The 19396-nt window shown below is 38.9% G+C and overlaps 1 protein-coding gene across 2 annotated transcripts in view; it reads left to right on the forward strand.

The window, feature by feature from the left end:
• Positions 1–13302, forward strand: part of LECT1 (leukocyte cell derived chemotaxin 1) — a 29228-nt gene extending 15926 nt beyond the window's left edge. The window contains exons 5-7 of one of the 2 annotated variants that reach the window (XM_004680116.2): positions 6567–6720; positions 9720–9886; positions 13050–13302. In XM_004680116.2, the coding sequence (XP_004680173.1) occupies positions 6567–6720; positions 9720–9886; positions 13050–13265 (537 nt within the window). In that variant the 3' untranslated portion in view covers positions 13266–13302. The remainder of the gene's footprint in view (positions 1–6566; positions 6721–9719; positions 9887–13049) is intronic. The other variant, XM_004680117.2, reaches the window with a different exon arrangement.
• The last annotated feature ends 6094 nt before the right edge of the window (positions 13303–19396 follow it).

Consider the following 19396-nt stretch of genomic DNA (forward strand, 5'->3'; position numbering starts at 1 on the left):
CCCACTCTGTCTCTGGTGAATCCTCTCACCCTCTGCATCTCTGGCCTGTACCCCAGTTCTGTATGAATAAATAAATAAATCTTTAAAAAAAAAAATGAGAGTTACTCATTTAAAAAAAAAAAAAAAGAATTTCACATAGAGTTCTAATGACACATTTAAAAATAATACCCTACATATATTTGATACAGTAGAGCTTACAAAATGTTCACATTCATTCCGGACCTCCATGTAAGTAGTAGCAAAATATGAAGAAAGGAATATACTTTGGAGTCAGAAAAACATGGGATCAAATCCCAGCTCTGCCCCTTGGTATATGTTGATGTGGCTTCCGCTCTCTGAGCTTTAGTTTGTCATCTACCAACTAGGATACTGTCCCCGTGGCCACTGGAACCTCCTAGATGATGAATAGATGATTGTTGCTACAATTATTAATTTTATTATGATCACCTTTGAGCCTCTCAGTATCCCTGAGAGGGAGGTGAAGCAACTACCAGTTCCCTTCAGACAACAGAGGAAAAATAAGGGTGAGTAAAGGTGCCTGGAAACTGCTTGAGTGTTTGCCCTCCCAGGACCAGTAGCAGGAGTTGCCTCAAAACAAAGCTAAACAGAAGCTAAAAACAAACCTGGAGCTTTTTAAAATTATGTTTATTGAGGTAAAGTTTTTTTTATGTTGCTGTATATCTTTTAGGGCTATCAGTTCACACCTGTATTAAGTGTATGTTATCACACCAGGCCCACCAACAAAACCCCAGTTACCCCTACCACAGTCCCACAGTCTATTCAGGCCCATCCCCTCCTTTGTACCCACTCCACCCCTACCTTTCAGGAATCTTCTGTTTTGCAGTCAGATTTCAAGGGTTTGTCTTGGTCTGATTTTGTATGTTCCTTTGTTGGCTTCTTTATATTTCATAGATGAATGAAATCATTGTGTATATGTCTTTGTCTTGATTTACTTTGTTTAGCATCACCCCCTCCAGATCCATGTTGTTGCAAATATCAAGATTTCATCTTTTTATAGCAGTGTAGTATTCCATTGTGTGCATGTACATTCTTTATTCATTCCTTTGTCCTTGGGCACTTAGGTTATTTCCACAGCTTGACTATTATAACTACTGCTGCAGTGAATATGGGAGAGCAGAGTTTCCTTCAAATTAGTGGTTTTGTATTTGTCAGGTAGATACTAAGGAGAAAGATTTCTGGATAATATGGCAGATCTATTTTTTAATATGTTGAGAAACCTCTATACATTTTTCCATAGAGGCTAGACTAATCTACCTCCCCACCAACAGTATATAAGTATTCCTTTTTCTCTACATACTTGCCAACACTTGCTATTTCTGGTCTTTTTGATATGGGTCATTCTCACAGATGTGACGTGGTATCTAATTGTGGTTTTGATTTACATTTCCCTAATGGTAAGTGATAAGAATTTTTTTCATGTGCATGTTGAGCATTTGTATGCCATTTTTTTTTTTAAGTTTTATTTATTTGTGCATACAGAACTGGGATACAAGCCAGAGGTGCAGGAGCGGTGAGAGGATTCACCAGAGGCAGAGTGGGGGCAGAATAGGTTGACTAAGGAAGTACACTGCTGAGAGGAGCAGCAGGCGGGTCAGGGGAGGTCTGCCGCGCCACGTGGGTCACCTCCGGGGCGAGGATTGAACTCAAGTGAAGTGGCTTTAGCTTCTTAGTGCTGCATTTACCTGCTGCGCCACCAGGGAGGGCCCTGTATGCCTTTTTTGGAGAAGTATCTAGCACATCTCCCTACTTCTCTGATGAACTTATTTTTCGTTTGCGTTGTATTAGTTCTTTAGAGATTTTGGATATTAGTCCACTTTCAGAGGTATGATGTATAATTTTTTTGCTCCCACTTGTTAGTACATATTTTTCTTCCCCTTTCTTGCTCTTTTCCACCTCTGGAGCCCCAACAATGTTGAATGTTGCTCACTTTGGTGCTGTCCCGTGAGAGTCTTTTGTTGCCTTCTGTTTTCTTCTTCTCTCTTCTTGCTGGTCTTTTTAAAAATTACCACCACTCCATTTTCCATCTCATTGACTTGTTCCTTGACCTAATTTAGTCTCCTATTGAGTCCCTCTTTTGTACAGTTTTTTAAGAATTATTTACTTGTGGACCCTCCCTGATGGCACGACAGCTTAAAGCACAGGACTGTGAGGCTATAGCAGCCACTGTAGCACCATATTCAATCCCTGGCCAGGGAGGTGACCATATGGTGTGGCAGACCTCTCCTGAACCACCTGCTGCTCCCCTCAGCAGTGTATTTCAGTCAATCTGCCTGTTCTCTCCCCCCTGTCTCTAGTGAACCCTCTTACCACCACCGCCCACCCTCACCCCCCCCCCATGCCTCTGGCCTTATTTTTTTTAATAAATTTTTTTTAAAGAAATTGAGTTTCTTTAAAAAAAAAGATTTATTTATTCATTTACACATACAGAACTGGGGTACAACCAGAGGTGCAGGGGTGGTAAGAAGATTCACAAGAGACAGAATGGAGGGCAGAACAGGCCGATCAATGAAGTACACTGCTGAGAGGAGCAGTGGGCAAGACAGAAGAGGTCTGCTGTGCCATGTGGGTCACCTCCCTGGCAGTGGATCAAACTCTTGAAGTGACTGCCGCTAGCCTTTAGTGCTGTGCTTTAACCCGTTGTGTGACTGAGGGCCTCCTCTTTTGTATTTTTAAGCTTAAATGTTGCATTCTTCTGTATGGAGTTTTTCCATGTTTTCACTTTGTTGTATTTCTCCCTTTGTTCAGTCATGGTTCTTCTAACATCAGTAAAAATCATTAAGACTGTTGCTCTGAAATCTTCCTTCAGCCGCTTGGTTAATTCTGTTGTATTAGGAATTTTTTCCAAGGTTTTATCTTGATCCATTAATCAGTGCAAATTCCTCTGTCTCTTCATTGTTTGATGCCCTGTGATTATTTCTATTGATTAAAGCTAGAAACTTTTTTCCCATTATACTGTGGATTTGCTTTAGAATTTGCAGGTTGCAGAGTATTGGCCAAGGGTATTGGTCTTGAATTCTGTGCTTTCTACTGGTTGAAACCTTATCACCAACCAGGATGCCTAGAGTTCAAGAGCCAGCACAGGATGGTAGTCAAAGAACTCAGCCTATAGTGTGAGGGCTGGAGATGGGGTTTGGGTGGGGCAAGAGGGGTTGTGGGGGTGGAGAGAGGATAGCCATATGGAGTAGCTGCAGCTGTTTGACAAAGGCATAAACTTCCCTAGTGTTGTAGCTGCTTGAACCAAGGGAAAGGTCTTCAATCACTGTCTGCTCAAGACAGGTCAAGGCTGACTCCACCACTGGCCCACTCCCAGAAGCCCCAAACTGCCAGGGACTCTTTACTCACAGCCTAATTCTGACCTCAGCAAATTTTCTGGCACTATCTTTCCACTGACGCTCAGGCACAAAAGTATCCAGGGAACTGTGGGCTTGCACCATCGGCAGACACCAGTGGAAGGGACAGATTTCAGATACCTACCTTACCCAGAAAGGGGAGCGACTGGAACTCTCCGAGTTGCCAGGCTAGCCTCTAGCAGCCTCAGGGGTGTCAGCTCCATCCTCACACTGCAGAGTTCTTTCTGGCAAGTGGGACTCACTAAGCTGCAATGGGCTGGGAGCTGAGGAAAGTTCTGGGACTCAGTACAGGTGAGGCTTGAGTACATTTTAAGCCACTAGAACTATTGCTCCCTGCCAACCTAACAGCAGTGTTCTTTCCGCAAGGTGAGCTAGGACTGGAGAGAAGGAAGCTCTGGGAGCCCACACCAGTGGCCCAGTATCATTCCTGGCAGGACCCTTTCTCAGGCTTACTATTCCCTCCAGTGATCTCTGTGTCACCTCCTTATGCCAATCATTGAGCCCCCAGTTCTCCTTCACATGCAGTTTCTCTTGTCTGTTTTATCCGTGGAGGACAAGACATGCTAGGCTCTGCTAGTCCATCACTTAAATCACCTACCAAACTGGGGAATTTTTTAAAGCTGGTGTCACATCCTGTGTCTTCTCCTTCCAACTCACAGTTTTCCTATCCATTCGGCCTGGGCCAGTTTTTGTTCTAGATATCTTCCTTGGAAAAGCACATGACAGTGTGTTGCTCCCAAACTGTGCTATTCAGATCCGAAGGCAGAGTTCTCCGTATGAACCTCGTGGCACAAGTATATAAACAAACCAAGGCCTCCTATATGCTCGCCCTTGATCTGTGCTTACTGCATTACCATTTGTTTTTAGTTATATCACTCTATTTCTGTTAAAAACCATTAGTTTCTTAGACATCGCTGACATTTTCCCCCATAAGTGGACAGTTCTTCTCTCCTGTTTTCTAGGACCAACTCTTTAACTGTTGCTAACCCAGAGCTAGCCAGAAGTTGGCAGTACATTTCCTGGGATTTTCTCAAATAAGTTTTTCTTCTTGGTTTTGTAGAAAATTTGGGAATATAAGAGACAAGTAATCCACAGATAGCTAATGTTAATGTTTTGGTAAATTTGTTTCATGTTCTGGTGACATTCTTTTCATAATTGAAATTATGCTGTTATACATTCTTATTTTCACTTCAATTCTTTAAAAATGTAGATTATAATGTGTATGTCATCATATGATTTTAAGTCTTTTGTTCTTGAATACTTCAACTATCTTCAATTTTTCATTGTCAAATAATTCAAAATCATTTTTATATTCACTGTGGTGAGTTTTGTATTTAAACATTTGTCTGCATCTAATTCTTTTCTTAGCCCAGAGAAGTGGATTATTTTTCTCCTGTTTTAGTTGTTTGTACTGTGCATGATGAATGAAACCACTTTCAGACAAAATGTGTGAATTAAGAACGTGTTTGTCAGTGGCAGGAAACCACTCTAAGACTTAATCCAACAGGGATGTTTTCCACCACAGCACAGAACACAGAGGTAGGTAGACGCAGGCCTTGACTCAATGGTCAGCATCGCAGATTTGGGGGTCTTTCCTAGCGGTTCGACACTTCAGCCATGCATACCAGGATGAAAGTCAGAAAGAGGATGAGTGGCACCAACAGGCTTCCCTTGAAGTAAGAAAAGCTGAAGGCTTCATCCCCCAGCATAATTCAGCCTGGATCACATTGGCTAGAGGCGGCCACTTGGGCACCCCTCACTGCTGGAGAGGCCAAGAAAACCAGCATCTTTCCTAGGACCAGACGTACTATATCATCAAACAAAAGCAGGGCTGCGCTGCAAGGAAAAGGAGGGAGGAAGGAGACTGGGGTGGCCACTGAGCATATACGCCACGTTTTATTAACATTGCTCACTTGTGGGTTGCATGTATATGCATCATCTGACTCCCCCCCCCCTGCCCCCACATATTTTACATTGTGATGGGGTAGATTTATGCACCACTTCTTGCTCTCATAAATTTTTCATTAGTTTTGTGTAACTTTAGAAAGCTACTATACCCAAAGAGCATTCGTTTCCTGCATGCATCCATTGAAGGTAAATAACTGGATTACCTGAATGTTAGCTTCCTCCAATAACTTTAAGTTGTTTTAATGCAGTCATATGCCTGAGGGAGAAAGCATAAATGAAGTGCAGCTTTTAGCTAAAAATAAGAAGAAAACGTTTTAATTTCTCCAACCTATTGCAAACACATAACACATGAAAGGAACAAAATAAATTTGTCTCCTGGGTTATCAAACCATTCTCAGCATCTTGCCATAGAAGCAAATCCAGGGTTTAGCTTTGAAATCTCAGTGGTGTGCCTGATGTGAGGAACATCTGAAATATGTTTTGTTATAGCTGGGAAATGTAGAAATGGTTTATGTTAAATAATACTTTGAACTGAAGACATTAAAGAACCAATCACTTGTTTTTCCATTGTTGCTTGGGAGCTGCAGAACAAAACCCCAAAGGATTTTCACTTCAAATGAAAGTTTCCTCTACCCTTTATAAGATTCCAGTGTCCGTTCAATCGCTTTTCCTCAAAATCATCTTTGATCAAAAACATCAGATTAACCTAAATCTCAAAGTTGGTATCAAGTAATTTTCACTTCCACTCAGGAATCTCAGATTCACACATTCCAGCTACCTAAAGACAGGACGACGTGAGGGTGTTTAATATTGTGAATACAACTCCAAAGAGAACAGATTAGAACCTTCCAGTGTATCTGCTCGCACACACGTGTGTACAGGCACACACACACACACAAACCGTCGTGAGATGGGGCCTCCGTGGTAGCCTAAGGGTTAATTTCTCAGTGCTGTTACTGCTGCAGCCTGAGTTTGATCCCCAGCCAGGGAGTTGACCCACCTGGCCCAGCTGATCTCTCCTTTTTGGAACAAAAACACCTTGTGAACTTGAAGGGGATCCCCAAGACCCACTGCTCCCCTCAGTTGTGTGTTTCAGTAAATCTGCCTCTTCTGCTCCCTGCTGTCTTTAGTGAATCCTCACCCATACCTCTGGCCTACACCCCAGTTCTTCTTTGTAACATTTTTTTTTAAAGTAATGAAACAAAGTATTTTATCTCATGAATCTTAATGTGCAGCAATTTCCACTGTCCTCTTTGCTCAGTGAATTTCACTTTTGTTTTCTTACAGGAAGGCAAGATCATGCCAGTTAAATATGAAGAAAATTCTCTTATTTGGGTAGCTGTAGACCAGCCTGTGAAGGATAACAGCTTCCTGAGCTCCAAAGTCTTGGAACTCTGTGGCGACCTCCCTATTTTTTGGCTTAAACCAACATATCCAAACGGTAACATTTTAAATTAATCTGCTTGGAATTCTCCCTGTTCTCCCGAGAGTGTCCTAGGACGCCCTGCACAGGCTTGGGCAGGAAACAGGGAAGATAAACAGGATGCACGTCACAGTGCCGTGCCAAGGTGCAGCAGTAATTGGCAGAGGAGCTCAAAGGGAGGGAAATGATAGCAGTGAACCTTATAAGTTAGGACAGAGCTGCCGGTTTACAGGACTCAGATTAGAACTGGGTCAGTTGCAGTTAGAACTACTGAAGTTTTTATTTACTGAAGTTTTATTTTTTATTCTCTCCCCACTGCCCCATAATCTCAGTGGTTTGCACTTTCCAATTTTACATTTTTTTGTTCCTAAGGCATAGAATCAGGGGCCAAAGAGCTGTCATACCACTAAATTTTATTATGTTTATTCTTAAGACTTATGGGTGTAGGTTGAGATTCCTCAACTTCAGGACTTGAGCAGCAGCTTCCAAGTCTGGTGAAAATAAGCAAAGTGCCCCTGGGATTCAGAGCTAGGTTGGTACATACCTTTGAGCTATTTCCCGTGGGGAAGGGCAGCTGTATTCGGTGAGCCAGGCTCTTTCCCCTGAGATTCTCCCTCTCCAGGGGTACACTCTCTTACTTCTTCACCCACACTTATGTCACCCCACTTGCTCCCAAAGGACTACTTTGTAACTCTGTCTCAAATGGTGTAAAAGGCCTTTCTCCTCGCACAACTGAGATAGGATGTATTTTCTCAAACATTTTATTGAACACTGAGAGAAAACATGAGCATGGAAATAGAGAAAATACTGGCACTAAAACCACCACACTTAGAGGAATGGGCAGTTACTGTTGAATGGGTAGTTTCCGTTTTGTAAATAAAGTTCCAGAGGTAGATGGGAGTGACTCTTGCACTGGATTGTAAATTACTTAATACCACTTAACAGCACTCAAAATGGTTAGAATACTGTAAATTGTGTCTATTTCACTTCAATTTAAAAGAAAAAAAAGGGGGGGTCTTACCAGGTTTAGAAAGTCAGGCTTCTAAGCCTACTAAGGTTAACTTACTCCTACAGTTCACAAGGTGTTTTTGTTCCAAAGCTTGGATAAAATGATTACTTTCTATCCCAGACAAGGCACATAGGAAGCAATTTGTAAGCCACTAGCAGGAACTTTCTAGTGGGTTGAAGGGGATCCCCAAGACCACACGCAGCTCCCAGAAGCGGTGAGAGCAGAGCAGGGCACTCTCTGGGGTGGGGTGGTGCTGCGTGTGCACTGTCACTTTTGCCAGCCCTGCCTCCAATTCCATGGACTGGTCTTGTTCTGACTTTGAGTTCTCCACCTGCTTCCAGCTGGAATGGGTCTCCCTGCTTTCCATTACCAGGAACTCCTTCGCCAATATCTTGTTATCGTCCACAGCCAAGGGCAAGTCTCTGACTCTGCCCCCACATAAAGCCCTCCCCAGTCACTTTCTGTTTGAGGACGTATCTCTTACCCATGGAGTACACTTGTTCATTGAACAAACATTTAATAAAATATGCCATTTATTTATTTTTAGACACTGGTTTGCAATGGTGATGAGGATAGGAAGCCAGACCCTTCGAAGGGAGAACAGTAAATCAACCCTAGAACTTGAAGACTGAAAATAAACCCTACAAGTCTGTCTACAGAACTGAGGTTACCAGAGGGGGAAACTTGGGGGAAAATGATGGAAAAGGGCCCAAAGGACTCTGATGGAGCTTTATGAGTGCCTTGGTGATGGGCATGGTGTAGTAACATACTTATGAAGAGTCGTGTACCTATACTCATAAATCCTAGCGTTGTAAATCAACATGACCACAATATAAAATTAGTATTTAAAAATTCACAAAATAAGAAAGTTGTCTGGTATGTAGGTGCTTAAGGGAAAATAGTGGAGCAGGGATGACAGCGTCAGGCTAGAGATGGAAAGCGCTATTGGTGAGTCGAGGACTGATAGATGAGAACCTTAACACTTTAGGAAAGAGCTTGTTCCCAACACCCAATAATCTGCCTGGCCCTCAGCAGCCATAAGCCAGGTTGTAGGACATGAAGCAGTGTGGTTTACTAGAACACTCGGCTGGAATTCTGCCGGAGTTCATATTCAGCTCCTCTGCCACCTGTTCTGTGCTCTTGGTCAAGTCACATGGTCTCTCTGGGCCCTGTGTATAAAATACCTGCTTTAGTAACATACATCTGAAGATGTGAGCCTATTTCCCTACATCATAGTGTTGTTAACCAATGTTCCCTCAGTTAAAAAAGTTACCCCCCAAAATTCTGCTTTTTCTACCCCATAGGAACTTCTAAAGAAATCAGTCAAGGTAACAAATCTTAAAACTCTAAGGCTTTGTACATTTATAATCAATCCATTGGGGATGCACTGGGCTGCAAGCAACAGATACCTAATCAGCAGTAGTTTCAAAAAGTACAGTTGGTTTTATCATGCAGCTGGGACTCTGGAGACTGATTTCTGGTATTATCATCTACTCAGTGACCTTACTACCTAGCATGCAGTGTGCTAGCTTATTCTCATGCCTATCACTTCTAATCACAAGTTCTCAGAACCAGATAGCACATCTCCATTAAGGAGAGGAAGGCAAGACAGTCGAATCCAAGTCTCTCCCCTTTTACCAAAAAGCAAAAGCTTTCCCAGAAGCTATGCTAGCACATTGTGTTTGTATCTCACTAGCCTGGAAGTCTCTTCTGGCCCCACTTGTAGTGGCAAGAGGCTAGGGAATTGAGTGATATTTTACTTCTTCAGACCCTGTAGCAGAGGCTGGCAAAGGAGGAGGAAATTGAGAACAGATTTTTATTAAACTGCCTTGCAATGTCTATTTTAATTACTATTATAAAACCAAATGCTAGTAATTTCTGTTTATCTACTAACCCAAGACTGAAGCATACTTTATTATAAAAATCAACAGTAAAAATTCAGACAGCAGCTTCAGATGAACTTCTGTAATATTAAAATAAAGGAATTAACTTACAATTTTTGGGGCAGACATTCAGAGAGAAAGAAGAGAATTGGTAAGAAAAATTGTTACAAGTACCACAAGAAGACCACAGAATGGACCAAGGGGCAACCCAGGCCCGGGAAGACCAAGTAATGAAACCAGGCCCAACGATCAAGAGGATTCAGAGCCCTTCAACCCAGACAACCCTTACCACGTACGTGTTTTCATGACGCGCTCATAATGCAGTCGTGTGGCATTTAAGTAGTGGTATTTCCAACAGAGGCTTCAAATGAGCATTTAGTATTCCACTGAAACTTTTACTCAATTATTTTAAAAACACATTTGAATTGATTTGTTGCAAGGTTTATAAATGACAGCTAAAGTATTTAAGAAATGCTTCAGTCATATAAAAAACTGACTTTAACCCTTATTCAAAAGTATTTTCTGTGCATTTTTTTTTTTTTTTGCCACAGGAAAATCCATTAAAACAAATATATATTAGAGATTTATTTTTAAAATGTTTCCAAGAGTGCCTTGGAGGCAATCCACAGAAGGAAAATTATTCTTCCCCCCCCCCTTTACATCCACTTTACTCATCCAGTCAGCAGGTATTAGTTGAGAACCTACCTCTGCAAACTGTCAAGAGAAACCTTTGTGTCTGTATCTCATAGTCAGAAGGGAGACAGACTTATACAGGAAAAATACAATTTAGACTAAACATTGAGAATTGGTGTTTGCAAGGATGACATCAATAGGCTAAAACATCTTAAATCTTAAAATACTATTTAGCATTACTATACTTTGCAGAGTGAAAATAGACTATTTGTAACAAATGTTTTAACTGAAAAAATGTATATAGTTATATATATATGTATATAGTTGTAAACACTATGAATGGCTGAACAGTGTAAAATTCCTCTTCCACTTTACACCCTTCCCAGTGCAATCTAACTATAGCATCTGCTCAATTTCTCTGCATAAGGTGCACATACACACACACACTGTCACAAGAGCAAGTACAATCTTCTATACTTCACTTTCTTCCCAGTTACCAGACCATATTTTGGAGATCTATATTTTCTACATAAACTTACCTTTCATTTTAATGGCCACCTCAAATTCCATTGTGAATAGATTTACAGAAATTTAGCTAGTCTTGCTTTGATGAACTTGTAAATCATTTCCCTTTTGTTTTTGCAAATACTTTTACTATTCTCTACAGCCTTGTACATGCCTCATGGAGTTATGGGAATGTGTCAAGTGAGGTAACCACCTGAAGTAATGCAGGTGAAGTTTAGCAGTGTTTGGCATAGTTAATGCCTAATGTATTCAAGTAATCAGGTTTGATGCTCTTATTAAACCTCTTGTACAGAAGTGGGAGTATGTCTTTAGCACAAATATTGATGCGTAGGGCTCTTGGGTCAAATAGACGGAAATTTTACATCTTAATGAAGAATACCGAACTGTTTTCCAAGGATTACACCAGCAACACATCTTCAAGTAGTAATGACTTACTATCAAACTTTAAAATATCTTTACTGATTTTTGGATGTGAAACTTTTTCTCATGGGTGTTTTATTACACCTGTCTTTATTGATGTTTATGGGGGAACATTTTTTTCATACACAGGTAAGTCATTCGTGTATTTTGTCTACACAATCTACTTTCATGAGTTGTAAATATAGTTCTAGTTTATCATTAGACTAATACAGTTTAGATTTAAAGGGAAAAATATTTTTTAAATTGCCCAAGGCTTATCATAAGATTCAGGACACCACACCATGTTATTCCCTAAAGCTCAAAAAAAAAAGTAGCTGGACTAGTTGAATTTGGTTCAAGGGACAAGGGCATTAGCCTCTTCAAAGAAAGGCTGGATGTGACTTTACTGTTTCCAGACTTTAGTGATTCACATTTTTTGAGTTAAGTCCAATTATATCCATTTGTTCCTATATTATCTGTTGTCTTTTCAGCATCAACACCTTCTATGATCTCAGTCCTTTACAAATTCCTTTAAGGCAATACTTCAGGCCTACCACCTGAGATTTCTTCCCAACTTTTTAATCCTAACAACCTTAACTTCACCCTCAGATAATGAAATGCTTCAACCAATAAACAGGCTTACTTAACCAAGTTAGCAAAAACAGGTGGCTTTCTTTCTGCTATCCCAGATAAGGAATAAAGTGTAAAGAATTTGGTTAAAAAAAACTGTAAGACTTTAATGACAAAATCTGAGCACAGTACATCAGATAGTGTTAAGGAATTAATTCTGTTAGGTGATAACGGTAGTATGGTTTACAGGATATTCTGTTATTGTGGAGGTAGGTCAAAAATTTATTTAGAGATGAACTGTCACAATGCCTCCAGTTCTCTTTAAACTGACGTCAGAATTAAAATACCTCAACAAAAAGAAGCAATTATTAAATCTAAATACTTGATATACAATTTTCCCACATTCCAATATAAAGTTTCACAATAAAAATATGTCCCCACCTCCTGAGAACTTTTTGTATACAAAAAGGCATAGGATTGTTTATGTTCCCTTTGTTCAAGCATAACCTATGTTTGCTTCCAAGTTCAATTAACTTTAGGAAAGATTCTTAAAACTGAATAAGGAATTTATGTCGACAAAGCCTCCTGGGCAATGTAATGACTATACATTAAAGGAGATTCCCCTAGAAAGAAACCCACAAAAAGGAAAACCCAATGCCTAAATTTCGTATTGGGCAAGTTCCTCCTGTTCTGGATTCTTTTCCACAGTGAAAATGCAGATTTTTAGTCTATCAATTATTATTTTGTGTATATTTATGATACATAGGTGCAGGAAAAGTAAGATTTAAGGTCTTGAATTCTTACACATTTTGCTATCTTTCCTGAGGGTTAAAGACCCTCACATTGAAAAGGCAGGAAAAGCTAAATAACAGTATTTTTAGGTGGTGCAAATGGAATAGCATTATGCTAGCCTAGGTCAATGAGTTTCAAAACATGCTCCCAAAAGCCCTGAAAGCCATTACTACAAAAAGATGCCAGCCTTCAAGTGACTTAAAATTAGTGGTGGCAGAAATGCTACTTTTGAATCATGCTCCCTTTTTGTTTGCCTATTTTGAACAAGTTGAGTCATATTGAGTGTTAATGACAGTTCACTAAAGGCATGGAGAAACTCAGCGTGACATTTAAAAAAAAACCCACCTTTCTGCCAGTATCAGAGTAGGTAGGTGGAAGTTACTTAATATTAAAAGTAATTCTGCAACATAAACGCCTTATAGAAAATTAGACTGACTTTATATAGCAGTGCAATATTGAGGATCTTATTGAAAAACTGTGTGCATGCTATAAACTTCATTATGAAGAAAACATAAACCAATTCTCTTGTTTCACAGCAGCAGGAAGGGGAAGGCATGACATTCGACCCTAGACTGGATCACGAAGGAATTTGCTGTATTGAATGTAGGCGAAGCTACACCCACTGCCAGAAGATCTGTGAACCCCTCGGTGGTTATTATCCATGGCCTTACAACTACCAAGGTTGCCGTTCAGCCTGCAGAGTTGTCATGCCATGCAGCTGGTGGGTGGCCCGCATCTTGGGCATGGTGTGAAGTCACTTTATATACCAGGTGCTAGAAACTTAAGAGACAACCAAAGTGTGAGGTATTTTGATGTGATGGGACCACAAGGTATCTTATACTCAATCTAGACTATATTATTCAAGATCCTTTTAAGAGATAGTTTTCAACTGCCTTACAGAACTTTACCCAGAATGTACAGATACACTGAATGAGTAGTTTAAATTTGAAAATGTCGTAATACTCCCATTACTTGCTGTTCTTACTTGCTTTGCTTTGCCAGTAAGGCCTGCTTATAATACTTCCTTCCCAGGCTGTTTTAAAATAAACATGAAAAGTTATTGACAACTTGTCAGAGATCTCAGTTGTACACTTGAGTTCCTAAGTCACTAAAATAATTAAGTTGTTCTTAGTTATCTGTACAGAATCCTATAATTGTTCTTAAACTATATCACTATTTCCAGTCTTCAAATGTGTCCCCAGAGCTCCCAGATAAAAATAAGGAAAACAGAATGGAATCTACCCGTGTAAACAATAAACTTCCAGGAGCTAGTACCTGGAAAGTTCTCTATCAAGAGTACATGACTAATAGTTGACTGCTTTATGTTAATAGTCACTTCCAAGAAAAGAGCATTAGGATAAAGATGGAAAATGGTCCATGATAAATCAAACTTGTGAGGAGACTTTCACTGACATTTTGAAAATCAGGTCTTCTCACCCTCGTCAATCTGTTCTTAGGAAGTGGTCATCAGGCATGAAAGAAGATAACGATTTCTACCTTTGTAGTACAAATCAAGCTCTTGCTGTAGTCCAATTACTAGTAAGTTACTCTCCAGTAACAGCACTGACAGGGCTGCTTGATAGACACAGCTGAGGAGAAATGGCTTATCTTTAATGACTCAGTGTCTTGGCACAAGATCTTTAAAAACTGAAATATTAGACCAAGAAAATGGACAGGTATTTCATATATTTGACATTTTAGCTTTGAATCCCAGTTTAAGAGGTAAGAACTTTCTTATAGAAAGTTTCAATTATCAACACCAGGACTGAGAGAAATGACAGGTCTTGATACCATGATCTCACTGATAACCCATATTCTAAATATACCTTATTAGTTTTATGTCCTGTTTGCCAACTTAAGTCTGTAAAGTCAAAGAATTTTAAAAACCTGGTTACTAGGTAACGCTAACATGCCTGTATTTAACAGAATACGCTACCACTAGGTCTCAGGAGGAAAAGGGGTGAAGACACACACTGATGTGTCACATTCATACCGACACTTCTCCAGCAGTTACTTCCTGAAGTTGTGAATTTATCAGCCTTTAAATAGCTGTCACTCTATTAACCAAGCAATCACGTGCCATACTTCTGCCCACCCATCTCCAACTGACCATCCAGGAACCCTGTATTTTGCTCTAGAAATACAACTCAATGATGTTGACCCAGAAAAGCCTTACAGATAATTAGGGTTCAGTACACCAATGGTCTTAATAAAGATGGGAGTAGTAGGCCTCTTGGAAAAGGAAATGCCTCTGTAAGGCCTTGTGGTAAATAAAGATGTTAAGTGAAGGTGACAGAGGGAGGGTATTCCTGGCAGAGCAGTAGTTTGGGTGAATTCAGAGATGTGAAGTTACATGGTTTGAAGCAGGCTAACAACACTCTTAAGTTGAGATAGGAATAGCAGATGGAATGTAGGAAGCCACTCTGTATTGCATGTTAATTTGGGTGAGTGTGTATTTGGTGGATAAAAAACTGGGAACCTATGAAAGAAACAGGGAACTAGTGAAAGGCTTCAGATGGGGGAAGGGGTGTTTCCATTTTAGATGAATCACCATGGTAGTTTTCTAGGACAGAAACAAGCAGGTGCTTATCAAGGAGAGCATTTCCCAAGGGAAGACAGGTTGCCTCTTTAAGAGGTGGTCCTTTTACAGAGCACCAGTTAAATGAAAACATTGGAGATGGGTCATTTACTTCATAAGTGATGGAATTATTTTGTTATGAAAAGTCACTAAATATGTAAGTCAACCAAAAAAGAAAGAACATTGGATATAAGACAGGGCAATCCAGAATACAAACTCTTCACAAATAGTAATGATTTCCAGATCCCCTTTAACCAAGACAGTGCAAATGCAGCTTAGTTCGCTGTGCTGAACCTTAACTGCATACACACACACACACTTGTATTTTAAATATTTAATAGTGATGTAAGTCAATTCTATGGACATTTAAGTTTCAAGATCTGAATTTGAGTCTGACTGGAAGGACCACTATAATTTCAGATGGAGTTGCTTCTGCATCAGCACCAAGATAATTAAGATATAGCATTATGCAGTTTCATTATGTTGAAGTGTTCTTCCATGTTACTTTAACATTCATCAAAGCAAGCCAACAAATTTCTATTGAAATTTTTAATTCTTGTTAACCTCAACCTCTCACCACCATCTCAAATAGTTGATACTAAAAAGTAAATAAATGTGGAATATGCAACCAATTGAAAATTTACGTCTTACACCAGACTTTATTACACTATGAAATATAAGCTACATTTTTACAAAACAGAAAATCTTCTGAGTGGTTAACTTAATTTTACTTCTGTGTAAGCTGAATATACTATTTTGTTTTTTATGGACATTTAGTAGAAATGGTCAAAATTTTTTTTTTTTTACTGATTTACTGAGAGGGGAGAAGGCGTTGACAAAACTCTACATACACAATCCTAGCAGCAGCTCTTAAACACGAAACTATAAATTTGCAAGTCAGTGATGCAAACTTAGCAAGAACATTTTACAGGCAGAATGAGTTTGGGTATGTTTATAAAAGAAAGCCAAATTCCTCTTATGGGCTTTTGTACATATATGCATGCTCATATTTTATATGCATGTCCAGGCTTCACTTGAAAAAACCCAATATAATATTAGAATCAAATTTACAGATCAGGATAAGCTAGTGTTCACCAATTAAATGAAAGTCACCAGTTTTTATTTAAACTGCTGACAACTTAAAATAATTTAGTTTCTAGGTACTTACTGTGTAAAGATGAAGTACACCTATACATCTATACATCTACAATCTAAACTTAGCAAACATCTGATGTTATTTTCTAAGGTGTTTGCTTACTGAAGCTTTTCTGTATCTTAAGTTTTTAAATACATTATACAGAAGTCTTTATTAGCATGTTATCACCATAGTGATAAAAATCACTAATAGTATTACCCACAAAAACTTTGTTCTGGGTTAAAACATCAAGTTATTGAAAAACTATTTGTTTTAAGAGCTACTTTATGAGTTAGTAGTAACTTTACATTGTCATATTCCTATTCTTTGTGTCTGGTCCTTTATAAAAATTCTTTTTATATCACATTAAGAGACACAAAAAATAGGAACGTGACATTATGTCGCATGTGTGTGTATTCAGTTAAGGTTCCACACAGCAAACTAAGTTGCATTTGCAGCTTTTGCACTATCTTGCTTAAAGGGGATCTGGAAATCATTACTATTTCGTGAAGCGTTTGTATTCTGGATTGTCCTGCCTTGCATCCAATGTTCTTTCTTTTTTGGTTGTCATATATTTTTAGTGACTTTTCATAACAACATAATTCCATCATTTATGTTTTTATATCACATCACATTCCTATATTTCAATCAGAACCTCAAGAGTTCTCATCTGCAACACCCACTCCCAAAAACTTTAATGAAATAATTTTTCTTAAAATAGTCTCTATATCCTTCTTTGTAAAATTAGCATGGTATCTACAAATTTGCAATATTTTTTTAAATCATGATTTTTATGGTTTTCTTCCTGTCCTTCAGCCCTCTAAAGTGTAATTAATTGCTAAAAACTGTCTTTTCAACTGGCTAAATTTTAACCTCAATTATCATTCATATTTTTATAATTTGCTTTATACTGACATAATCAAAGACCTTCAATAAACCATCAAATGTGAAATTTCTCTTAGAAGAACATAACGCCTTTAAAACTTTAGGGTTGTTTTTTGTTGTTTTCAGTTAAAACCATATTCTTGCCTGTTATTCTGTAACTATACAACTATGTAGTAAAAATCTCCACCAGACATACTGTAGCATACAGTATGTCTACAAAAATTTACTTAATTCGCTGCTAGAGAATAGTACCTCATCTATAAGTCAGCACTAATGCAATGGTAACTACTGTTACTGTAGTATCTCTCTCAAAATTAGTGTTACCGGTTAATGATAAACTGACACCTTGCCCAAATATTCTCAACTTGTTTCATCTTGACTGAAAATATGCTATATGGATTCAATGACTATCATAAGAACCCTTAGGTCTTAATGACAAAAGAATAATCATTACACATCTTTTCTCTGCCCTTTTATCAATGCAAAAGGGAAGCAGATCCCTTTATTCCTTGGAATAAAGGTTGCTTTTTTTTTTTTTTAAAGCAATAATAGCCCAGGTCACTGAAAACACGGTTTTACTGGGCCCTACTTAGGTTGCAAAAGAGACTGATGCAAAATCTCAGGAAGAAAGCCTACATTAACATTTAAAAAAAAAAAAAATGCAAGCTTCCCAAGTAAGGATTACTGACCACTAAGTGTGACAACCACTACCTTATATATTATGTGAAATTAATGCCCAATACTTTTTTAGTTCTCTGACATTTGTGGCAACTATCATAAGGTCAGTACAAAATTAGGGTAAATAAGTTTTAAGTGGATTAGATTCACATTCCACCAACTGTTTAGGTTATTATAAAAAGCTCTGAGTGCAATGGATAAAAAGGCATCTGGACAACCAACGGCAGAGTAGAGAATACTTAAGATACCTTTCAGCTCTTGAAATTTTATTTTTGTTTGGTCTCATCATATTACAGGGCACAATACTTGTTTAAGGGAATAAGTGGTATCAAAACTATTTCTAGTCTTGGCAGATGGCTCATAAAGATATCCTGCTCACCTGATTTTAACAATTCTATTAAACATAAAATTCTACATATTTAAAGTCCCTCTTCACAATCAGTTATTCTATTTAACCCAATTTTGTCTCAGGTATCTACTCTGCTAAATATTCCAGAATAAAATATAGCTTGGCTAAACAAAGACTAAATTAAATTTTGGTATAACCTGTAATTTAACGTGTAAGTAAAAAAAGGGCAGAAAAATAGGTTAAGTATTGAGCCTGAGGGTTCCCCATACACTCATCAATTCATACACTACAACTCAAATGTCATTCACATGAATACCATGAGGTAAACGGAGTAATTCCTGACAGCTTTATAAAGAACATTTGCGTGTATGCCCATCGGGTAAAAATAATAACTTTTTAAAGAATCTGATAAACACTTTCACAGCATCAAGAACTGGGTTTTATATTAAGCTGGGATAAGTCCTAGCTTTGACTATCACCATCTCATCAGTATTATCTGCAAGGCCCTATAAGATCTAGAACCCCTATTACCTGCTCAACCTGCTATGTTTCAGCTGCAGTATACTCAGTGTTCCACAAGTACATGCGCCTTCCCATTTTGGTCTTCCTTCATCTGGGACTGCTCTGTGCAATGCTTGGGTCTTTCACGTCTGTATTCAGAGGTCACTTGCTGAATGAGTGCTGACTTTGTCACCTATAGTAAAATGTTAAATACCTATTACCCTCTTAACAGTTTTCTTCCTCGGTACATAGTGTCATTTGACAAACATTTCTCTTATTTCCACCCTAAGTTAAGCTTATCCCATAAAGGCATGGAAACTTGTATGTTCACCAGCATATTGCTCCTAGTGCCTAAAACAGCCTCTGGGAGATGGCTGGCACTCCATGTTGATGAATGAATGGGTGTATCATGAACCATGAATTCTTCACTTTATTAATGCACCGCCTACTATGAAGTGAAAACCCACTCCAAGAAAAATCTACTTACATGACTTTTAAAGAAAAACCTCACAGGTTTTAATATTGTAAAAAACTTCAAAAGTGGGCCCTCCCTGATGGCACAGTGGGTTAAAACACAGCATTAAGAAAAGTAAAGCCACTTCATCGTGCGTTCGATTCCCCCACCCTGGAGGTGACCCACATAGCAAGGCAGACCTCTCCTGACACGCCTGCTGCTCCCCTCAGCAGTGTACATAATCAGTCTGCCTATTCTGCTGCCCACTCTGTCTCTAGTGAATCCTCTCACTGCCCCTGCACT

This window comes from Condylura cristata, unplaced genomic scaffold (genome assembly GCF_000260355.1).
Source record: "Condylura cristata isolate star-nosed mole 26May11 unplaced genomic scaffold, ConCri1.0 scaffold00010, whole genome shotgun sequence".
NCBI classification, from domain to species: domain Eukaryota; kingdom Metazoa; phylum Chordata; class Mammalia; order Eulipotyphla; family Talpidae; genus Condylura; species Condylura cristata.